The 19,087-nt window shown below is 36.7% G+C and overlaps 2 protein-coding genes across 2 annotated transcripts; both read left to right on the plus strand.

Moving 5' to 3' along the window:
- Positions 1–1,117: 1,117 nt before the first annotated feature.
- LOC131305186 (exopolygalacturonase clone GBGE184-like) lies at positions 1,118–3,065 on the plus strand. The gene is made up of 3 exons (XM_058332389.1): positions 1,118–1,489; positions 1,946–2,263; positions 2,751–3,065. Exons 1-3 carry the CDS (start codon positions 1,331–1,333, stop codon positions 3,054–3,056), a joined length of 783 nt encoding a protein of 260 aa, XP_058188372.1. The 5' UTR covers positions 1,118–1,330; the 3' UTR covers positions 3,057–3,065.
- Positions 3,066–9,142: 6,077 nt separating this feature from the next.
- Positions 9,143–13,244, plus strand: LOC131305020 (exopolygalacturonase-like). Its single transcript, XM_058332374.1, has 5 exons — positions 9,143–9,338; positions 11,731–12,024; positions 12,155–12,444; positions 12,530–12,746; positions 12,861–13,244. The coding sequence occupies exons 2-5, from the start codon at positions 11,848–11,850 to the stop codon at positions 13,092–13,094; spliced, it is 918 nt and encodes a 305-aa protein (XP_058188357.1). The 5' UTR covers positions 9,143–9,338; positions 11,731–11,847; the 3' UTR covers positions 13,095–13,244.
- Positions 13,245–19,087: the final 5,843 nt, after the last annotated feature.

Below are 19,087 nucleotides of genomic sequence, written 5' to 3' on the forward strand. Positions count from 1 at the left end.
TCTCCGGACGTCAGTGCTCTCCGGATGTTTACGAGAGTGTTCCACTTTTTCAAAAAGTAGGTTTTTGAAAAGGAAGGTAAATTTCAAGATCAAAAATTATGTGTTTACACAAATAATTTTTCTATCAATATGAATCTTGTTTGATAGATTTCATTGAGATCTTTTATAAGGTGCAAAAGAAATCAAAAAATTATTTTTCATTTTCAGTATATTTGAGTTTGAAAATTCAAGAAAAAGAACTTTTATAAAAAGAAGGGTTGGTGGAACACCCTCTAACGAATCCTTACTTGTGGAAGAAGAGAAATGCCTTACAGATTTACATTATATTATAGTAATCCAAAACATCCCAAAGTTAAAATATTCTACGAATCCACAAACTAAAAATAATTAGCTCCGAAACACCCCTTTTGTCCTTATATGGAAAATAAATAAATATTACTCCACAATATATGCAAGTTGCTAGTAAAACCTCTATTGAAAAAGGGAATAAATGAATCAGCCTATTAGTCTAAAGTCCAAATGAAATAACCCTATAGGAGTTTTAGTTCAGCCTCAATTTTTGTATGTGTAGAGTCCATTAATAAAAATATTTTAGAGTTTAGAGTCCGTGAAAAGACAAAATTGCCTTTAATGAGATAAGAACTTTGTTTGGCTAACATAAAAAAATGTCTTTATTGATTTAAATTGTCTTAAATGAGATAAGAGTTTTGTTTGGCTAACACAAAATATGTTTTTTTTTGTGGTGTTTTTTGTGTTTTTCGATCTTGTTGTACTTTCATAGGGTACCTAGGATTTTTGGCACTTTCATAAGGTTTTAGGGTGTACTTTCCTATTATACGGTTCTAGCGGTTTAGGCACTTTCATAGGGTACCTTAAGGTTTTAGGCACTTTCAATACCGGTCAACTTTGGGAGGATTTTTTCGTAAATCCTGGACAGAATGTCCTTTAGACTTTAAGAAAAAATATTTATGTACTTTTTATAACAAAAATCCTTATAGTATGTCCTACAACTCAATTTAATATCCAAAATCAAGACAGTGGTTGACCAAACTTTTGGTATAAAGGTCATTAATTCACCCAAACTTTCGACTCTTTTTGGCAGCGGTTGACATTTGCCTTCACTAAGAAAAAAGGGGAACCAACCAACCTCAATAGGGTTTCCCTTCTTTTCTCTCAGCCAAAAGCTGCCTAAGAAAAGATTGAGGGGTCAAAAATGTGCATAAATAGGTTGAGCAAATATTGGTCAATTGGTTCTCTACAAGCCTCTGGCTTTTTGATTGATCTTTCTAAAACTAACTGAAAAACTGCAAGTTCAGGGTTCAAAGCCACAATGGCCCTCGTAAGAAGGTTTGATGAAGTAGCCAAGATTACTGTTTTCTTCGTGGGCCTAGCAGCTTTGCTCTTTTGTGGTCGTGCTGATCTTGTGCCTACAGTTTTTGATGTTACCAAATATGGGGCTACCGGAGATGGCGAGTCCGAGAATGCACAGGTGAGTCAATTTCGGATTCTAGATCGAAAAGAAAAAAAAAGAAGAGATCGTTACTTTTGGATGCAATGAAAATCTTTCGGTATCTGAAATTAGTTATATCAAAGTCAAGAACACAGAATTGAGACAGAGAAAATGCACTTTTTTTCTTTTTGATAATCAACAGAAAACGCGCTTCAAAAGTTTAGATTCATTTTGTGTGTACAGCGAATTATTATGCATTCAATAAATCTAGGCGACATATAAATTTTTGTGTCCTAGTTCTGTATGGTACCATTGATTCTACGATCTCAGAATAAGGTTCAAGATTGGCCTAATAAATTTCAGCATGTCATTACCTGGGAACATGTCTAATTTGGTCCTTCGAATATGTTACATGTAACCATTTAAGTAACAAGATCGAGGTTCTTGGTGCCCGAGGTTCTAATATTTATCAAGACGAACTGAATGCTGATGCAGGCATTTATACAAGCATGGAATGCAGCATGTCAATCAAATGGAGCAGCAAAAGTTGTTATTCCCCCAGGGACGTATCTGTCAGGGGAAGTCTTCTTTGTTGGACCATGTAATTGCCCAAAGCCTATAATTGTAGAAGTTCAGGGTACCGTATTAGCTCAAACCGATCTCAGTGAATACCCGAATGGTCAGTGGTTTTCGATTGCAGATGTAGACGGTTTGGCAGTTACCGGTGCAGGAACTTTTAACGGCCAAGGGGAGGCTTCATGGCAATATGATTCTTGTGGTCGCCAAACCGTATGCAACTCTCCTCTCCCACCTGTAAGTATCCATATATAATTTGTATGTTCAGAAATTCTTCGTTAGCTGGTTTACATTTTTGGATGATAACCATGATTAGTCATGGTATACGTAAGCTGATCCGGACACCTAGTTGTAAAAAAAAAAAAAAAAAGAATATTATAACCAACTGTCTAAGAAACATGTCAGTTAAGTACATATGTTCTCAATTTCTTCAAAACCAACACCTAAAAATAATGTTCAATTGATGGTTTTTGGAAAATGAAGAATTTGTAATGAAACACGTTTTTAGTTATGAGGAAACACTGGAAAGATACTTTCAAATTTTCCTGTAATAAAAATGAAAATGATCAGATGATTGATTTAATTTGTTTCTAATTAAGTATGCCTATTTTTTTAAACAACGACCGGTATGATTACATGTTCTTGTTCTTGTTCTTGAGATTTGGAGTATGTAATTACATTAACCATTCTTTAACTTGTTGATTTATTTGCATGGTGCATGCAGTCCATTGGGTTTTTGAACGTGAACAATACTATTCTCGAAGGAGTAAAGTTGGTGAATAGCAAAGGAATCAACATAAAAGTTTCCGACTCCCACAACTTGACATTCCAAAACCTCGACGTAACTGCGCCTTCCAATAGCCCAAACACCGACGGGATCCATATAAGCAACTCTGATCAAATCACTGTGAAAAGTTGCAACATTGCAACAGGCGACGACTGCATCTCCAAGGGCGAAGGCGCTACGAATATTGTCATATCCGCCGGTAGATGTACCCCAGGACTTGGCGCCGGCCCATTACTTCACTAGCTAAACAATGGAGTAACAAATAGGTGGCAATGTGTACTTATAGATACAAGTGTACGTATATCACAAAATATGATATATTCACATTCTTCTACCATGCATTATGAGAATTTCTAGGCTCGAGAGTAGGGGTGGCAAACGGGCGGGTTTGGATCAAATTGGGTAAGTTGTTAGTGGGTTGGGTCTTTAATGGGTCATTGACCCATTAACTATGAGTCTAATTACCCATATCCATACCCGACCCATTTATTTTAAAGCAAACCCGACCCGACCATTAACCCAATTACATATATACTAAAAATTATGATCGAAAAATTAGAAAAGTAAAAAAAAATTATGATCGAAACTCATAAATTTTTTCAAAAAGACGAGAATAAGTAATTTTTTTGTCTTATTGATTTTTTTTTTGTCTTTATTCAAAAAATTATAAGTTTCGATCAAATTTTTTTACTTTTCCGATTCCTCTCATCAAAACAAATTAATAAGTCACAAAAATATGACACAAAACAAAAAAAATGCAAAAAAAATTTGAATAAGGACAAACAAATAAGTCAATTTTTTAATCCAAACCCTTTGCGGGACACCATGAGAGAAATTTATTCACGGCGGAGCACAATTTCACGGGTCCATTCGCACAATTAATGGATGAGATATGTTTTCAATTTTGACTGGTCAAAATAATTGTTATCGGTTACAATTGATTTTTAATTCGGACCATTCAAAATATTTTTGGACGCGTGTGATTTATGACAAAACAATTGAATAAAAAAGAGAAAAGGTCATGCTCCTAGGGGTTTGGGGGGGCGGGGAGGGAGGGAGAGAGAGAGAGAGAGGGAAAAGAGCCTGGGGGTTTGGGGGGGGGGGGGGGGAGGGGGGGGGGGAGAGAGAGAGAGAGAGAGAGAGAGAGAGGGGGAAAAGAGACCAATTGATGGGTCTGGGTTTGGAAAATAGACCAATTAAGAGATGAAATTTGATGAGTTACTTTCATTGCCCATTGGGTCATTTAAGTTGACCCAATTGATGCCCAATTATAACCCAACTAATAATGGGTTAGCTGGGTTTGAACCCATTCTTACCCAACTAATAAATGGGTTGGGTTGGGTCTATTTTCTAGTTGATGGGTCTGGGTTCAATTTGCCACCCCTACTCGAGAGTACTCAAAATCTGCCTTGGCCATATTACAACATGGATCGAGACCCTCTCCATTTTAATAGATGGGACTGAAAATTTCAAATTTATATATGGAAACTTTGAGGTAGAATTATGGCTCATTAATTTAGATGCATTAATTTGCCGATATAATGTTCTCCGGGTATAATTTTAATTTTAAACAGAATTTTTTTTTACCCTAGAGGAATAACAGCTGACGAAATTCATGCTTGTGTGGAAGCTTACCCTCGCCTATTGTATGCCCAGATGGAAAGTCATGCTCAACCTCTCTTAAAATTCATTATCAATGAAACACATTTTCTGCGGATCAAAAAAAAAAAAAAAAATGAAACACATTTTCTCCTTAGTGAAATCAGTATCATTTTTTGCAAAATTGTTTTTTGTAATAGTAGGTAGGAGGGATAGGGATGAGGAAGTTGCAATTTCCAGTTATAAAAAAAATTAATAATAATAATAATTGCACCCAGGCATTAGGGGTGTGCACGGGTTGGGTTCGGCCCCGAACCCGATTGGTCGGTTATCGAATTTTTGGGACCCGAACCGAAGGAGGGGGGATACCCGTCCGCGTAACTGAATTTTTTGGTCGGGTCGGGTCGGGTCCGACCAAAACCGAAGTAAACAATATGAATTCGAGCCTTTTGGTCGGGTTGAGTAAAAAAAAACAGCATCCTGAGCCCCGAACCGAAAACTGATTTTTTTGGAAAATTGTACCCGTACCCGACCGAACCATATGTTCGGCCCCCGTCCGAAACCCTCAGGTCGGGTCGGGGCTCGGGTTTTTTGCACACCCCTACCAGGCATGACGTTTGCAAAGAGAGCGTCTCAAATGAAATGACCAAGTTTGGCATCATATTTTCGAATCGATCAGTAACGTTATTGTGAATTTGTCAAGGAAAAAAAATTTGGAGAGATATCAATTGAGTGGATATTATAGAGCTTCTCTTATACAAAAGGTAGACAAAACTAACAAAAATATATTTCTAGTTAGTTTCCTCTTTTCTCCTCATCGTTCTAACCTAAGAGGAGGGAGAGATAGAGAGAGTGTGGGTAATAAAAATTTTCCTTTTTGTGTTTTTAGGTCCCGTTCCGCTAAAGTTTTTATTTTTTAAGTAGTAGTTATTTTCAGCTTTATGAGACAAGTCATTCTCTCACAATACGTCATCTTTAATTCAAAAAATAAGTACTGATTGAGTTTACAAAATGGAGCCTTATTGTATTTTCATTCCTAATTGCTTTAATTTCACTTTACTTCTGGTGATTATCAAATTTAAAATTTCTTCTTCTTCTTTTTTTTCAATCGAAAGACCAAATCAGTTCATTAATATCGGTCATACGGCATCTACAGATAATCTAATTACAGAGCAAACCATACAATGACAACTAATAACCAACTAAAATAGAGGTACAAAAAACAACCACCGGTCCAAATCTGAGACGACTCGGTCGAACTCGAAAGCATAATTGAATACTCCAAAATGGAGCCAATACATAAAATTCAAAATCTCGACATAGCATAAATGACATGTACAAAGTTCAAATTAAAAGAAAAAAAAAATCAACATTCTCGGAGCACTGTCGCGTGGTATCCCAAGCCTCATTTTCATGACACATTTTGATGGAGTTCACGCACAATAATATATGATGAAAAAGAGACTTCGGGGGACCATGCACGCGTGGAGGTGGCTAGGGGTATTGAATAATTACTCAGGTTAAAGAGAAAGAGATTCATTTCTTACTGCCGACGGTGGAAGCCATGGGTTTTCTACCACCATCATTATGGGTCCTATCGTGCTTTTATTGATAACATGAACCGTTCATCTTGTAAGGCCCACAGAGTATTGCATATATTAAGAAAAATAAATTTGATCGGTTATCAATATGTGTGTCGAAATTTGTATTTTTATTTAAAAAATAGATGGTCATAAATATTTTAACTTTAATCGTAAAGGGAAAGCAAAACCCAAGCAAATAAAGAAATCCAAGTTTGAGTGGGCTGGTTTGGTTGTCGAGAGACTCGAGACCCACTTCAGATTTCTTGTTTTCAGGCCCAACTTTGTGAGCCCATAAAGAGAGGGAGCAATAAATAAATAAATAAATATATATATATATATATATACACACACGGCCGGTTCCAGAGACTCTTAAAAAATCCTTTAAAAAAATCTCTCAAATCTTAATCTCATAGTTTCCGATCAAATTTTGATGATCCGAGCCGTTCAATGTGTTCAGAACATGATTTTAAGGGTGCCCGCGAGAAATTGGTAAAAAAAATAACCGGGAAGGGCTTGATATGAGCAGTTTTTTATTGGACTGTTCAATAAAGTTTAATAAAAAATTGTTCGGATGAAACCCTTTCCGGTCATTTTTTTGTTGATTTTTCGCAAGTACCTTTAAAATCACATTCTGATTACATTGAGCGGCTCGAATCATCAAAATTCGATCAGGAAATTGGGGGGGTTTTTTAGAGGTTTTTTTAAGGGTCCCCGAAACCGCCCTGATATATATATACGCACACTGTATAAAACTTTTAGTGAGAAATTCCGCATGTTTTTTTTTTCTACAACGATAACAGATGATATTATTAAAAGTCCAAACAAAACATCAGACGGAAGACTCGTTCCTATAAGGAGAACCAAACAATCACAACGGAGGGGACTCAGTTCAACAACTATACCCCAAACCACTAAAACATTCACAGCTAAAACATGAGCAACATTATTAACGGTCCTACGAGCACAGGAAAAACTGCAACAATTGAAATTATTACTCAAAACCTGAACATCATGAATAACGACTTCCACCTCTTGACTAACCGTAGCCTGACCATTGAGCATATTCACGAGCAATTGAGTATCACTCTCCAAAATAACAGACTCCAAACTGAGTTGAGATCCTAACAAAATACTCTACCGAATTGCCAAGGCTTCTGCAACCAATGAACTCGCGCACCACTGAAAAAATCCCATAGAAGCAGTAACAAAACAGTATCGAAAATCCCTGATCACAATTCCAAAACCCCCTCTCATCAACCCTTTCTTCCAAGATCCATCCACATTAGTCTTAAAAGTACTAGCTGGAGGCCTTTGCCACGAACTAGCCTTACTTCCCCACACGATATTCCGCATGTTGATGCATGCCAATTTTTAATCTCAATTTTTGGATTTCAATCCAACGGCTGAGATGCATTGTGCCATGGCTATCTGATGCAGCGCAGCCTCTTTTTACGAAACTATTTGTAAGAAGAGATCACAAACTTGCTTATGTTAAAAATTCTCTCTTTGAAACATAAACACAAATATGTATGAACTAGAGACTCCCTCTTTGAACACACGATAATGAGAAACTCTCAATTTTTCTTTAATTCAAAAAACAACTCTATTTTAATGTCACCATACAACTTATTTTATATTAAAAATATAAGACCGAAAAGGAATCAGCAAAACAGGAAGCTGAATCCCGGTGAATCACTATTTGACTCAATATTACCAAAATCAAAAGATTTGATCTCAAAATACTAAATATTAAAAGAAAACTTGCTAAAACAAATGGCACTCAAAGCGGAATATTCAAAAATAATTTATAATCAAAATAATAAAACTAAATATCTATTTCTTAAATAATAAACCATTTCCATTCTGCATCATTCTCTCCGTCTTGAAGAAACTAGTCCTCGAGTTTATACAGTTGAATACGCCAAACCTTGTCTGCATCAAGCTTATACCTCAAATTAATTTTTTCAAACTTGGCTTCAAATAAAAAATCTTGATCAATAATGAAAGGGATAATTTGCTGCTTTAAAAACGAAATCCACAACCTTCTACTTCCTTTGTCTTCAATAAATTTCCAAAAATGATCTAAAAATTCAAATTTCAACGCCAACATCGTAACAACTTTTTTTTCCAAAATTTTGTTATTTTCTCCATTTGTAATTTTCTCCACCGCTTCTTCATCAAAAACTGGCGGTTTACTCAAATCCACAATTGGATCTGGAATAATGTTTGATGTGAATGGCCATTCAATGGTAGCTCCATTCACCATTGTCCTCCCCCTCGTCTGATGATTACCAGCTAAAGGTTTGGAGATAGAAACATCATCCGACACCTCCTCCTCTTTCGGAAACCGAGGTTGAACCGGAGGACGGCGAGGCCAGTTTGCAACTTCTAAAGCCTCAAGACGTTGCACAACCGTCTCAAGTTCCGCTTTTAGCCGTTGAAACCCTTCCTTCATTCGAGCATCTCGAGCAACTTCATCTCGCTCATAGACTTCATTAACATAAGCTGTATGACCTCCTCTTCCACCTCGACCTCCAGCACATTCTCTGGCCATAGTCCAGATTGGAACGAAAGCTCTGATACCAACTGATGTAGCACAGCCTCTTTTTACAAAACTATTTGCAAGAAGAGATCACGAACTTACGTATGTTAAAGATTCTCTTTTTGAAATATAAACACAAATATGTATGAACTAGAGGTACTCCCTCTTTGAACACACGATAATGAGAAACTCTCAATTTTTCTTTAATTCAAAAAACAACTCTATTTTAATGTCACCCTACACCTTATTTTATATTAAAAACCTAAGACCAAAAAAGAATCAGCAAAACAGGAAGCTGAATCCCGATGAATCACTATTTGACTCAATATTACCAAAATTAAAAGATTTAATCTCAAAATACTAAATATTAAAAAAAAACTTGCTAAAACAAATGACACTCAAAACGAAATATTCAAAAATAATTTATATCCAAAATAATAAAACTAAATAGCTATTTCTTAAATAATAAACCATTTCCATTCTGCATCACCATCTGATAAGATCAGACGGCTAAGATAAAAAATACGCACACAAATAATGTACGGAATCTCTCAATAAAAGCAGACTGATCATAGAATTCCTACATTAAAAAAAAAATCGGCCGTCGGAAGTCCGCACGTTCGTATACATTTTCTGTTTGGCTCGATTCGCTGGCCGAGTTCCCGAGTGTGAGAGAAAAAGGCGGAGAACTGTAGAAGGGCTTTCATTTCTTGCCTCAAATCAGAGTCTGAGGTAGCTAAGGTCTTCAACAGATTGGTATTATAGTTGTGGTGAGAAGTTTGATGAAATTTATCTGTTGAGGTAATCGTTCCTTTCCTTTGTTTTTTCTCCATGCAAGTTGTATGAACATCAACAATCGGGAATAATCTTTTCTTTGATATAAACACACAAAAAATACACTTGCAGGGGAGTAGCGTTAACAAAAAAGGGGTGGCAAAACCAGCTGCATTTGTAAATTGTCGATTAGCGGACTGTTTCGAGCTCATGCGTGGGTGTAGGCTTAGTGCAAGTTGATTTTTTGTTTGCGTTTTGTGTGTCTTCTAGCGTATGATGATTTGCCTCTTAGAATACGCATACATTTTGCTAGTTTAACATCGTTAATTGCTAGTAGTAATTGTTGGAAATCTCTTTGTGATTTCACTCTTCACAGTGAGAGGTAGTTTTTTTTCTTCTTCTTTCTTTCTTGTTATAGGGATAAATCCTGTTCATTTGTATCGGAACTGTGAATAGGATCAAATTTGGTCCCCGACAATACAACCATAAATGGAATGGATGATCCAAAAACTATCCAGTTCAAAGAGTAAAAATAGTTAATCTGCTTGTGGCCTACCGGTTTTAAGGTTGAGCCGAGGCTATAGAAATTCTTGGTAGCTGTTGTGCCCAAGTGTGCTGTGAGCCTGTGAGTGAGAATACCCCACCCTGGATCCCATAATTTGACCAGACTGTTCACTTTGTTGAGCTCACCTAATTGATCGTTCTCCACAAAAATTAGGACTGTGTAGCTACATGAATGGAGAACATTTGTCTTGAGAACATTGGAGGGGTGGTTAGATTTATCTTCTTGATTGGAGCACATTTGTCTCGAAAACATTGGACGGATAGTTTGATTTTGCAAATAAGATGTAAGATAAGTGTACACCCATTGTATGTCTGCCAATGATCGACCAACCTAATTGTTTCCGTTGGTTACCTGCTCGATGAGCCTAACAGAAAGGTTTGACTTAACCAGAAATATGTTTAGTGTCGTATTTTGGTCCTTGACCATCATTTGGAATACACCCTGGAAGCAGCCCAAGTGGTTTATCCCTTCGGGTTGATTTCACGGGTGAGGTTATGGGTTTAAGCTGATAGAGTAGCGTCGATGTCTTGTACTCTTGATAAAATTTAACTTACTTTCCAACATTCTAGTGCCTGGAAAGAAAGGCATTCAGTTTAAACATCATAGCCATCCTCATGGGCCTTCACATTTTGGTTGTTTGGGCCAGGCCCAGTATGGCTCCGTCTCATTCCCAAGTTCATTCATTTCACTCCAAATAATTCTGTGTTTCGATGTTGATTCCTGGCTACGAAGAGGAATGGTCTTTGAGGGTCAAAATCTTGTGTAGCCAGCCATATCTATGGGCTGCATCCTTCACAAACGAGCCAAAAGCAATCCTGCTTATTTTTCTAGAAATGCTAATAACGACCTGTCGGGTTGTGATTTAATGTTGGAAATTGGAAATATGTGAAAAGTGCATTGATATGTTTGAAATACATTGAAAATTTTGTTGTTTTGGCATTTTATTAGGCATAACCCCATTTTTTATTCGATTGACTGAGAAGCTTTCACTAATTATAGACTCATTTCTGAAATGGCTTATGCTATTTTTTCCTCTTCTTTGCTGGATCTTCTGTATATTGACTGATTGTATTGTCAAGACAGCTTATTACCTAAACATAGGGAAATCAAATGGGCAAAAGGAAGATAAGGGTTTGAATCCTCATTTTTACAGCTAATTGTTACCATAGATAGCTTCCATTTGCCACCAAATCAAAATTATAAGAAGGCATGCCCCCCCAACCTTTTGAATGCACAAGCCTTTGGCTACCAATTCGTTTGATCAGAAACAAAAACAATCTAAACCCTGAGTTTCAGCCCGCACAATGGCCCTTGCCAGAATCTTTGTATTCACATTTCTTTTCTTGGTTTTGGCTCTGGCTTTACTTTCCTCTGCCGCTGAAGGTGCCCCCCGCCGCCCTCAACGTGGCTCTAAATCCCGCCGCAATTCCTTGAAAGCCCCCCGCCACCCTACCCGGAAGGGCCTTCGCCGCCCTAGGGTCAAATCCACCCGCTCTCAGCCTGTCTTCAAAGCCCCACTTCCTCCTCCGCCTCTCTTTATAGGATCAGTTGTAGATGCTAGAACGTATGGTGCTACTCCTGATGGCCAGAGCAATAGTAAAATGGTGCGTTTCGGCACGGAAAGGCGTTTTCACCGACTTATGTACTGCATGCATGACAAGACATGAGTTTTTTGCTTTCCATATCTAAATCTATCTAATCATACTAACAAAATCATAAGCATTGCTGTTCAAAACAAAAAAAAACAAAAACAAATCATAAGCATTCAACCAAGTGATGCCAGATAGAATTACGAAAAAATAAGGGAAAATGTGGCATTTTCGTTGTTTTAATCATCTCCTTGCATGCATGCAGGCATTTAATCAGGCATGGAATGCAGCTTGTACATCAAACGGGCCATCAAAGCTTCTTATTCCCCCAGGGCAATATTATGCAGGGGAGATCTATTTCCAAGGGCCATGCAAAAATCCAATGACTGTTGAATTTCAAGGAACCATTTTGGCAGATCCCAATGCAGACGAATTCCAACAGAATGAAGGTATCATGTTTGAAAATCTGGAAGGTTTGACAGTTTATGGCGGAGGAACCTATGATGGCCAAGGTGGGGTGCAAACGTGGAAGAATGGGCGCTCAAGGGTTATGCCTATCGTAAGTTCCAACTTCTAAATCACTGCCTCTCAGAAGCTGTGAGGCAGTTTGGGTTTTCTTTTTCCTCTATTTTTTTTAGGGATCCTCACCTGCAAATGGTTATATTTTGTTGTTATGCCATTCGATGCAGTCAATTAAATTCCAGAAAGTAAGGAATGGAGCGGTAAGGGATATCAATTTGTTGAATAGCAAAGGATTCCATATGACCATTACTAGCTGCACCAACTTCTTGGCAGAACGCCTCAAGATAACTGCTCCAGCTGAAAGCCCAAGGACAGATGGCATCCACATTAGTCGTTCCAATGGGGTCCAGGTGTTAAACTCCGTAATTGGAACCGGTGATGACTGCATTTCAATCGGCGATGGGTCTACCGACGTGAAAGTGATTGGTATTACCTGTGGTCCAGGACATGGCATCAGGTACTAGTCTCCTAATAAATTTTGTTTGATTTATATTTTGCTTTCCATTTTCTGCTAATATCATTTTGTTTCTTCTTTTTGACAGCATTGGAAGCCTAGGAAAGCTCCTGGAACAAAGTGTGAAAGGGGTTTATGTCGCCCAATCTACATTGTTAAACACACAGAATGGTTTGAGAATCAAAACTTTCCACAATTCACCTCCTATCGAAGCTTCTGGTATCACTTTCGAAGATATAACCATGAAGGACGTAAAAAATCCCATCATCATCGATCAGAATTACCAGTCTAACAAGAACCAAGGGGTGATTAAATTTCTTCAAATTTATAGCGCTACATATGTTTTGTTTGTTCTGTTGCCGACTTTCATTAAATGAATATCTCGCTAACTCTGCTATTGACCAAAATTTTCTGGACAGGCATCATTTGTGAAGATCAGCGATGTTCATTTTAGGAACGTAAGGGGTACCTCGGTTTCAAATGTTGCGGTTACGCTTGATTGCAGCAGTGCAAAGCCTTGTGAAGGCATTGAGTTGGCCGACATCGATCTCGCCCTCAGTCCCAATGCTCCGAAGAAGTTTCCTCTCTCGGCGACATGCAGCAATGCTAAAATATTCAGCAGGGGGAAGCAAAATCCCCCGGCTTGCCGATAGATTTTCTCATTCAATGGAACCGCGCAATGTTGGATACAATGATGGCGTTGAACAGAGACCTGTTACACTTTAAAACAAAGTGCCTATGTAGGAATGTTGTATTAAGATTTCCAGATTCTTTCTTCCAATGGAATATGTACCATTCTTTCATTCGAGTCTGGCTATTGGTGGTTTAACTTTCGAAGATGATGAGCTTTTTGTGCTCCATGGAATGCCTTAATTGTCTGGCTGCAAATTATATTAGCCCCAATTTGATGGTTGGCTTTAGACCTCAAAAAAAAAAAAAAATTAATAATAATAATCTTGAACCGCTAGGAAAATTACGAAATAACAAAAAGCCCTCCCCTTCAATAGTTTTAAAAGCCCTAACAATAAAAATGGTCCACCATCTACTTAGAGTAGAAGTGCTTCGAAATTGTTTGTCCCGCTATATTTTCAAAATTAAATTTATGGATCAAATTTGTGAAGGTCATTTTTCTAAAAATATCTGACCCAACATCTTAAACACAAGGGTGCATAAAGACTAAGGAGTTCACATTATGAACTAATCTAAATCGTTGTTATGTGCTAAATAGTGTCTTTTAACTTCTCATAATTAAACGCTAACTGACAATCCTTGGGATTTTTCCAACCAACACGTGAAATTTTACGACCTAATAAAATTAGGTACGATGAGGTAATTAATTAAGTTCTAATTTTTAACACATGAACTGCAATATTGAAGCTCGCTAAATGTGTATTTTTTGTAGTCACGATAAGCCATGTAATGTGCATAGGCTAGCGTGAACTCACTTGAAAGCACAGGTTTAAAAACGCGAGTGGATATCCTATGTTGTGTTAACGTGGAAATTAAAAAATTGATCACACGTGGTGGGTGGGGGGCAATGCAACTATACTAACCAAATTCATAGAATGACGCTTAACTCACCCATGATGGGTGGAGGCAATGCAATTTAACATACTTACTAAGTAAGAATAACAATCAATTCAGAGTTGAAGGCTAACACATCCGTGGAGGGTGGCAAGCTAGAATGGATTGTTGTCCATTATAAACAAACGAACATTAGTAGTGTTTTTTCAATGTGGGATAGTGAACTCCATGGCTTCGCACAAACTCTCATAGCGAAAGCCGAAAGAATATGAAAAAGCAAAATAATTATTATGAAAAGCTTTCAATAATTATAGGGAGTAATTTACAACACCAATTATGAAATGAATTGCTGTTTTTAGATGATATATGAATTGTTCTTTGATTACGCTTCTTGCTATAATGATTTCGATTTGCTATGGAAAAAGTGCAGTTTTGTCTCCATGCCCCGTGAAAGGGAACTAAGACCCTGTAGTTTGCGATCCGAATCATCCATCTCGACAATCAATGATTCAGACTTCATCTCGGCAATTTTTCAAGTTTGATTGCAAATCCATAATTTCATTTGATGTCATGGCTTCCATCCGAACATAAAACACTGCATATTTAAAGGTAAATATTTATTAGAAGTCTGGTTTCGACTTTGCTTTCTGCTGCGATTTCGAGAGCTTTTGTGATATGGTCATCATTTTAGCCTCTGTTGTGCGAAAGGACAACTGGTGAGATTTTGTTGCCGTGACGACATTTGGGCTTCACGTAGGGATAACCCTTTCAAAAGGATAAATCTTTCATTCCCATTTGAAGTTTCCAAGGGAAATAAATACAGATATGCTTCCTTTTGAAAGAAGCATATATTCAAATATTCTTGCCGTAGCAGCCCAGGTAAAATTAGAAGAAGACAATTCAGCCTTGTTCCTTTCTAAAGGTGGGATCCATCGTCTTTTTGGTTCCACTGTACTGCCATTCGAGTCACATAATGCACTCGCATAAGCATGAACGCGAGCGTAAAAATGTCATCCGAAAACATTTTAAGTTTTTTTTTTTTTTTTTTTTCTGTAAGTGAAAACATTTTAAGTTACTCATGAGAGCAATGATTGAGATGGGGTACGTAAGATAGGAATTAAAAGCGGAAACATCGGTTATGTGTAATTTTTATAGTCACAATAAGCCATGTAATGTGCATAGGCTGGCGGGAGCGGGAGCTTGAAAGCAAAAGATTAAAAACGAGAGCGGATAATCTTACCAAGGTATTATTACTCTATGTTTGTTAACGTGGAAATTAAAAAATTGGTTACCCATGGTGGGTGGAGGCAATGCAATTTAACATATACAAACTAAATTCAAGGGATAACGCTAACTCACCCATGGTGGGTGGAGGCAATGCAATTTAACATACTAACTAACTAAGAATGGATTGTCGTTCATTATAAACTAACGAACATTACTAGTGTTTTATCAATGTGGGATATTGGACTCTGCAGCTTCGTACAAACACTTATACTAGTGTTTTATCAATGTGGAATAGTGGACTTCGTGACTTCGCACAAACACTTATAGGGAAAGAATATGAGAAAGCAAAATAAGAGTACCATAGGATCATATGAAAAGCTTTCGATAATTATAATTTACAATACCAATTACGAAATGAATTGCTGTTTTGAAAATATATATGAACTGTTATTCGATACGCTTCTCACTATAACGATTTTGATTTGTTCTGGGAAAAGTGCAGTTTTGTGTCCATGCCCTTTGGAAGGGAACCAAGGACCCTGTAGTTTGCAATTTGAATCGTTCATCTCGGTAATTAATGGTTCAAACCTCGTCTTGGCAATTTTCAAGTTTGATTGTAAATCCGTAATTTCATTTGATGTCAAAAAAATCTTCAATGACATCATCTGATTGTTGTCATGGCTTCAATCCGAACATAAAAAACACTGCCCATTCGGACAAATAAGCCATAGTGGCTTATTTTTTGTTATTATTCAAATTTTTTTCGTATCACTTGGCTTATTGTCATTTTTTTGGGAATTACTGCATCCTCACGACAAGAGGAATCTAAAAAGTAAATTTTTTTGACCGAAATCCAATTTTTTTTGAATAAAGACGAAAAAAATCAATAAGCCAATTTTTTCGTCTTTATTCAAAAAAAATTGGATTTCGGTCAAAAAATTTTACTTTTTAGATTCCTCTTGACGTGAGGATGCAATAATCCCCAAAAAAATGACAATAAGCCAAGTGATACAAAAAAAATTTGAATATAGACAAAAAATAAGCCAAAGTGACTTATTTGTCCGAACACCCCGGTACATAACGTAAAGTCTGGTTTTGACTTTACTTTCTGCTGCGATTTTGATAGCTTTTGTGATATGGTAATCATTTTAGCCTCTGTTGTGCAAAAGGACTAGTACTGGTAAGATTTTGTTGGCGTGACGACATTTGGGCTTCACGTAGGATAAAAAAATCTTTCATTTCCATTTGAAGTTTCCAAGGGAAATCATTACAGATGCTTCCTATTGAGACTGGAGAGGAGCATATTCAAATATTCTTGCAGTAGCAACCCAGGTCAGATTAGAAGACGACATCATCTTTTTGGTCCCACTGCACGCACCGCTATTTGAGTCACATAATGCACGCGAATAAGCATGAACGTGAGCGTAAAAACGTCTTTCAAAAATATTTTAAGTTACTCGTGAGAGCAATGATTGAGATCAGCCGGGTACATAAGACGGGATTTAAAAGCGGAAATATGAGGTTCTAATAGAAAATATAATGTGATCCAGATTGCCATTCCACCAATGTCGATCATAAGAGATTGCTGCTAATTTGGGGTCCTAAAGAGAGTTGATCGAAAACACCCAATTAATTCCAATGGTCCGTGAATTTGTCAAAGGAAATATAAAACTCAATGAAAAGATAACAATAACGAATTACATAATAAACGAGGAAAGGTGTTTAGCTTATTTCTTTTAGCTCTTAACAATCTTCTCTTTCTCTTTTCAATGGACATTATACAACATCTAAGAAGAACCAAAAAGTTGGGCAAACACGAGAACTTCAACTGGATTTCGGATACGTACTGATATCTTATGCAATGAAAAATAGTGAAGATAGCATGAAAGTAATTTGGACATTATCTAATTTTGATAAAATAATTGTGATTTTTTTCATTAACAAGAAACGTATCTGCTGACTTATAGCCCGACTTCATTACTGATATTGCGTAAAATTAACCATCTAATCATGGACGGACATATAGGTAGCTAGGGGTGAAAATCACACACGACCGGTTAACGCGACACGAATCCTTATATAGAGGAGCTCCACTATCTGCGCTCCTTCTCTGATCATAATGCTTTGTTTGGTTTGAGTTTTGAAATATTTTTTGAAAAATAGTAGGGGTAAAAAGTGGAGAGAGATAGAGAGAGAAATGTTAGAAATAGAAGGAATCTAGGGAAATTTTTTTGAAAAAGGAAGAGAACAAGGATTTATTCTTTCAAACGGCTCCATGACTCCACCAACCACAACCACAATTACCACTCCCACGAGAAAAGCCACACCTCTCACTTATTGCCGTTCACACCATAAATTATCATGTTTATCTTGCAAATTTGCAATATGTGTCTCGCATGTGGCATGCTCTAGTTATCGTGGAAGCTGAAGACGATGGATTTGATGGATGTTGTGGACAAAATGGAGTTGAATTTGACTTATAGGGAGAATTAATGCTTGGCAATGGAGGAATGAAGAAGAGAAAACTGATGAGTAACTAATTTAATTTGGAAAGTTATTGGGAGCATATTTCTGCAAGTTTTATTTGTATTCTTATTATTTGCTTCCTTGAACTACATGGCATGCATAAGACTTTCACTAAGGCTCCGTTTGTTTGGGCGTAAAATGTTTTCTAATAAAATATTTTATCTATTTTTCGGTGTTGGGTTGTGTAAAAAATGAGGAAAATATTTTACATGTAAAACACTTTTCATTAATTGGATGAAAATAACTTACCCTTAAATCTTCTATAAGATATTTTCCGAAATGAACTCTTCTACGGTAATTCTCACTGCTCAGTTTCTTCGATCGTCAGACCCACGTTCAATTTCAATATTCTCAGATCTCTCCAACGTTTAAGCCGCCCTCTAGATCTCTCTATACTTTTTTATTGATTTCTGAACATATTTTCAAGTGTCAATCAAACACCTAAAAATAAAAGTTTGAAATTTGTTTTCTAAAAAAATATTTTACATGGAAAATATTTTCTATTGTAAAACATTTTACATCGAAACAAACGGAGCCTAAATAAATCACCATGAGACTGTAAAAATTTATAGGAGTGCTATTGTCTTTCAATCTTTACCTTTTAGGGTTGATGTCACTTGGATATTTTCCTTCAATTGCATAAGTAGGAATGCATCGTTATCGAAGGAGTAGTTAACACTTATATTCTTGTTAGGACGCAAACGAATTTATCAGGTTGCTCGAGAGTAGCTCGTTTGCGGCCTTACTTCTTGTACTCTCAAATGTACTTAAGGCAAGTTTCCTAAAAGTGATAAAACGGCTAAAGAAGCTTATTTTCTTTTATATTTTGAATTTTAACATTTTTGAGAAACTACGCCTCGCTAATTTAGACTTTCTTTTTTCCTTCTTTTTCTTATTATCGCTATTATTATGGTCACTAAATATCATCTTCCTTTAAGCTGGATAATTTTATTTCTCTAATATAAATTCGTCATTTCTAGATTTATTATCGAATTCATTATCGAAAGATAATTCGACATGTTTATACTTTTTTGCAAAAAAGAAAAAGTGACCAAGCAACTCACTGCCATCCTCTCCCTCCCTCCCTATCTCTTTCCTCCCATTTGCTATCGTCATTCAATGATCTTCTAAGCCCTAGCATTTTGAAAATCCTATGCTGTAATTTTCAGACCCTAACCAATGGTGGCTTCTGTGTGAAGAGAAACTTTCTTACCGACTTTGGACATACGTTGATAATGCGGGTGTATCAGGCTAAATATTATTTGAGTTAGAAGGCTTTCAGAACTTTTATACTCTTATATATTATGCTTAAAGAGCTTTATAATTATTGTTGTCACTAAAAATGTGAGAATAATGATGCTTAAATAAT

This window comes from Rhododendron vialii, chromosome 1a (genome assembly GCF_030253575.1).
Source record: "Rhododendron vialii isolate Sample 1 chromosome 1a, ASM3025357v1".
NCBI lineage: Eukaryota > Viridiplantae > Streptophyta > Magnoliopsida > Ericales > Ericaceae > Rhododendron > Rhododendron vialii.

What these genes read in the sequence shown, in the direction of transcription:
- LOC131305020 (XM_058332374.1), top strand. Translation starts at nt 11,848, where the DNA reads ATGACTGTTGAATTTCAAGGAACCATTTTGGCAGATCCCAATGCAGAC. An exon ending in GGTCCAGGACATGGCATCAG is followed by an intron (nt 12,445 to 12,529) that starts GTACTAGTCTCC and finishes TCTTTTTGACAG; the next exon opens with CATTGGAAGCCTAGGAAAGC. An exon ending in AGTCTAACAAGAACCAAGGG is followed by an intron (nt 12,747 to 12,860) that starts GTGATTAAATTT and finishes TTTTCTGGACAG; the next exon opens with GCATCATTTGTGAAGATCAG.
- LOC131305186 (XM_058332389.1), top strand. Translation starts at nt 1,331, where the DNA reads ATGGCCCTCGTAAGAAGGTTTGATGAAGTAGCCAAGATTACTGTTTTC. An exon ending in GCGAGTCCGAGAATGCACAG is followed by an intron (nt 1,490 to 1,945) that starts GTGAGTCAATTT and finishes ATGCTGATGCAG; the next exon opens with GCATTTATACAAGCATGGAA. An exon ending in GCAACTCTCCTCTCCCACCT is followed by an intron (nt 2,264 to 2,750) that starts GTAAGTATCCAT and finishes TGGTGCATGCAG; the next exon opens with TCCATTGGGTTTTTGAACGT.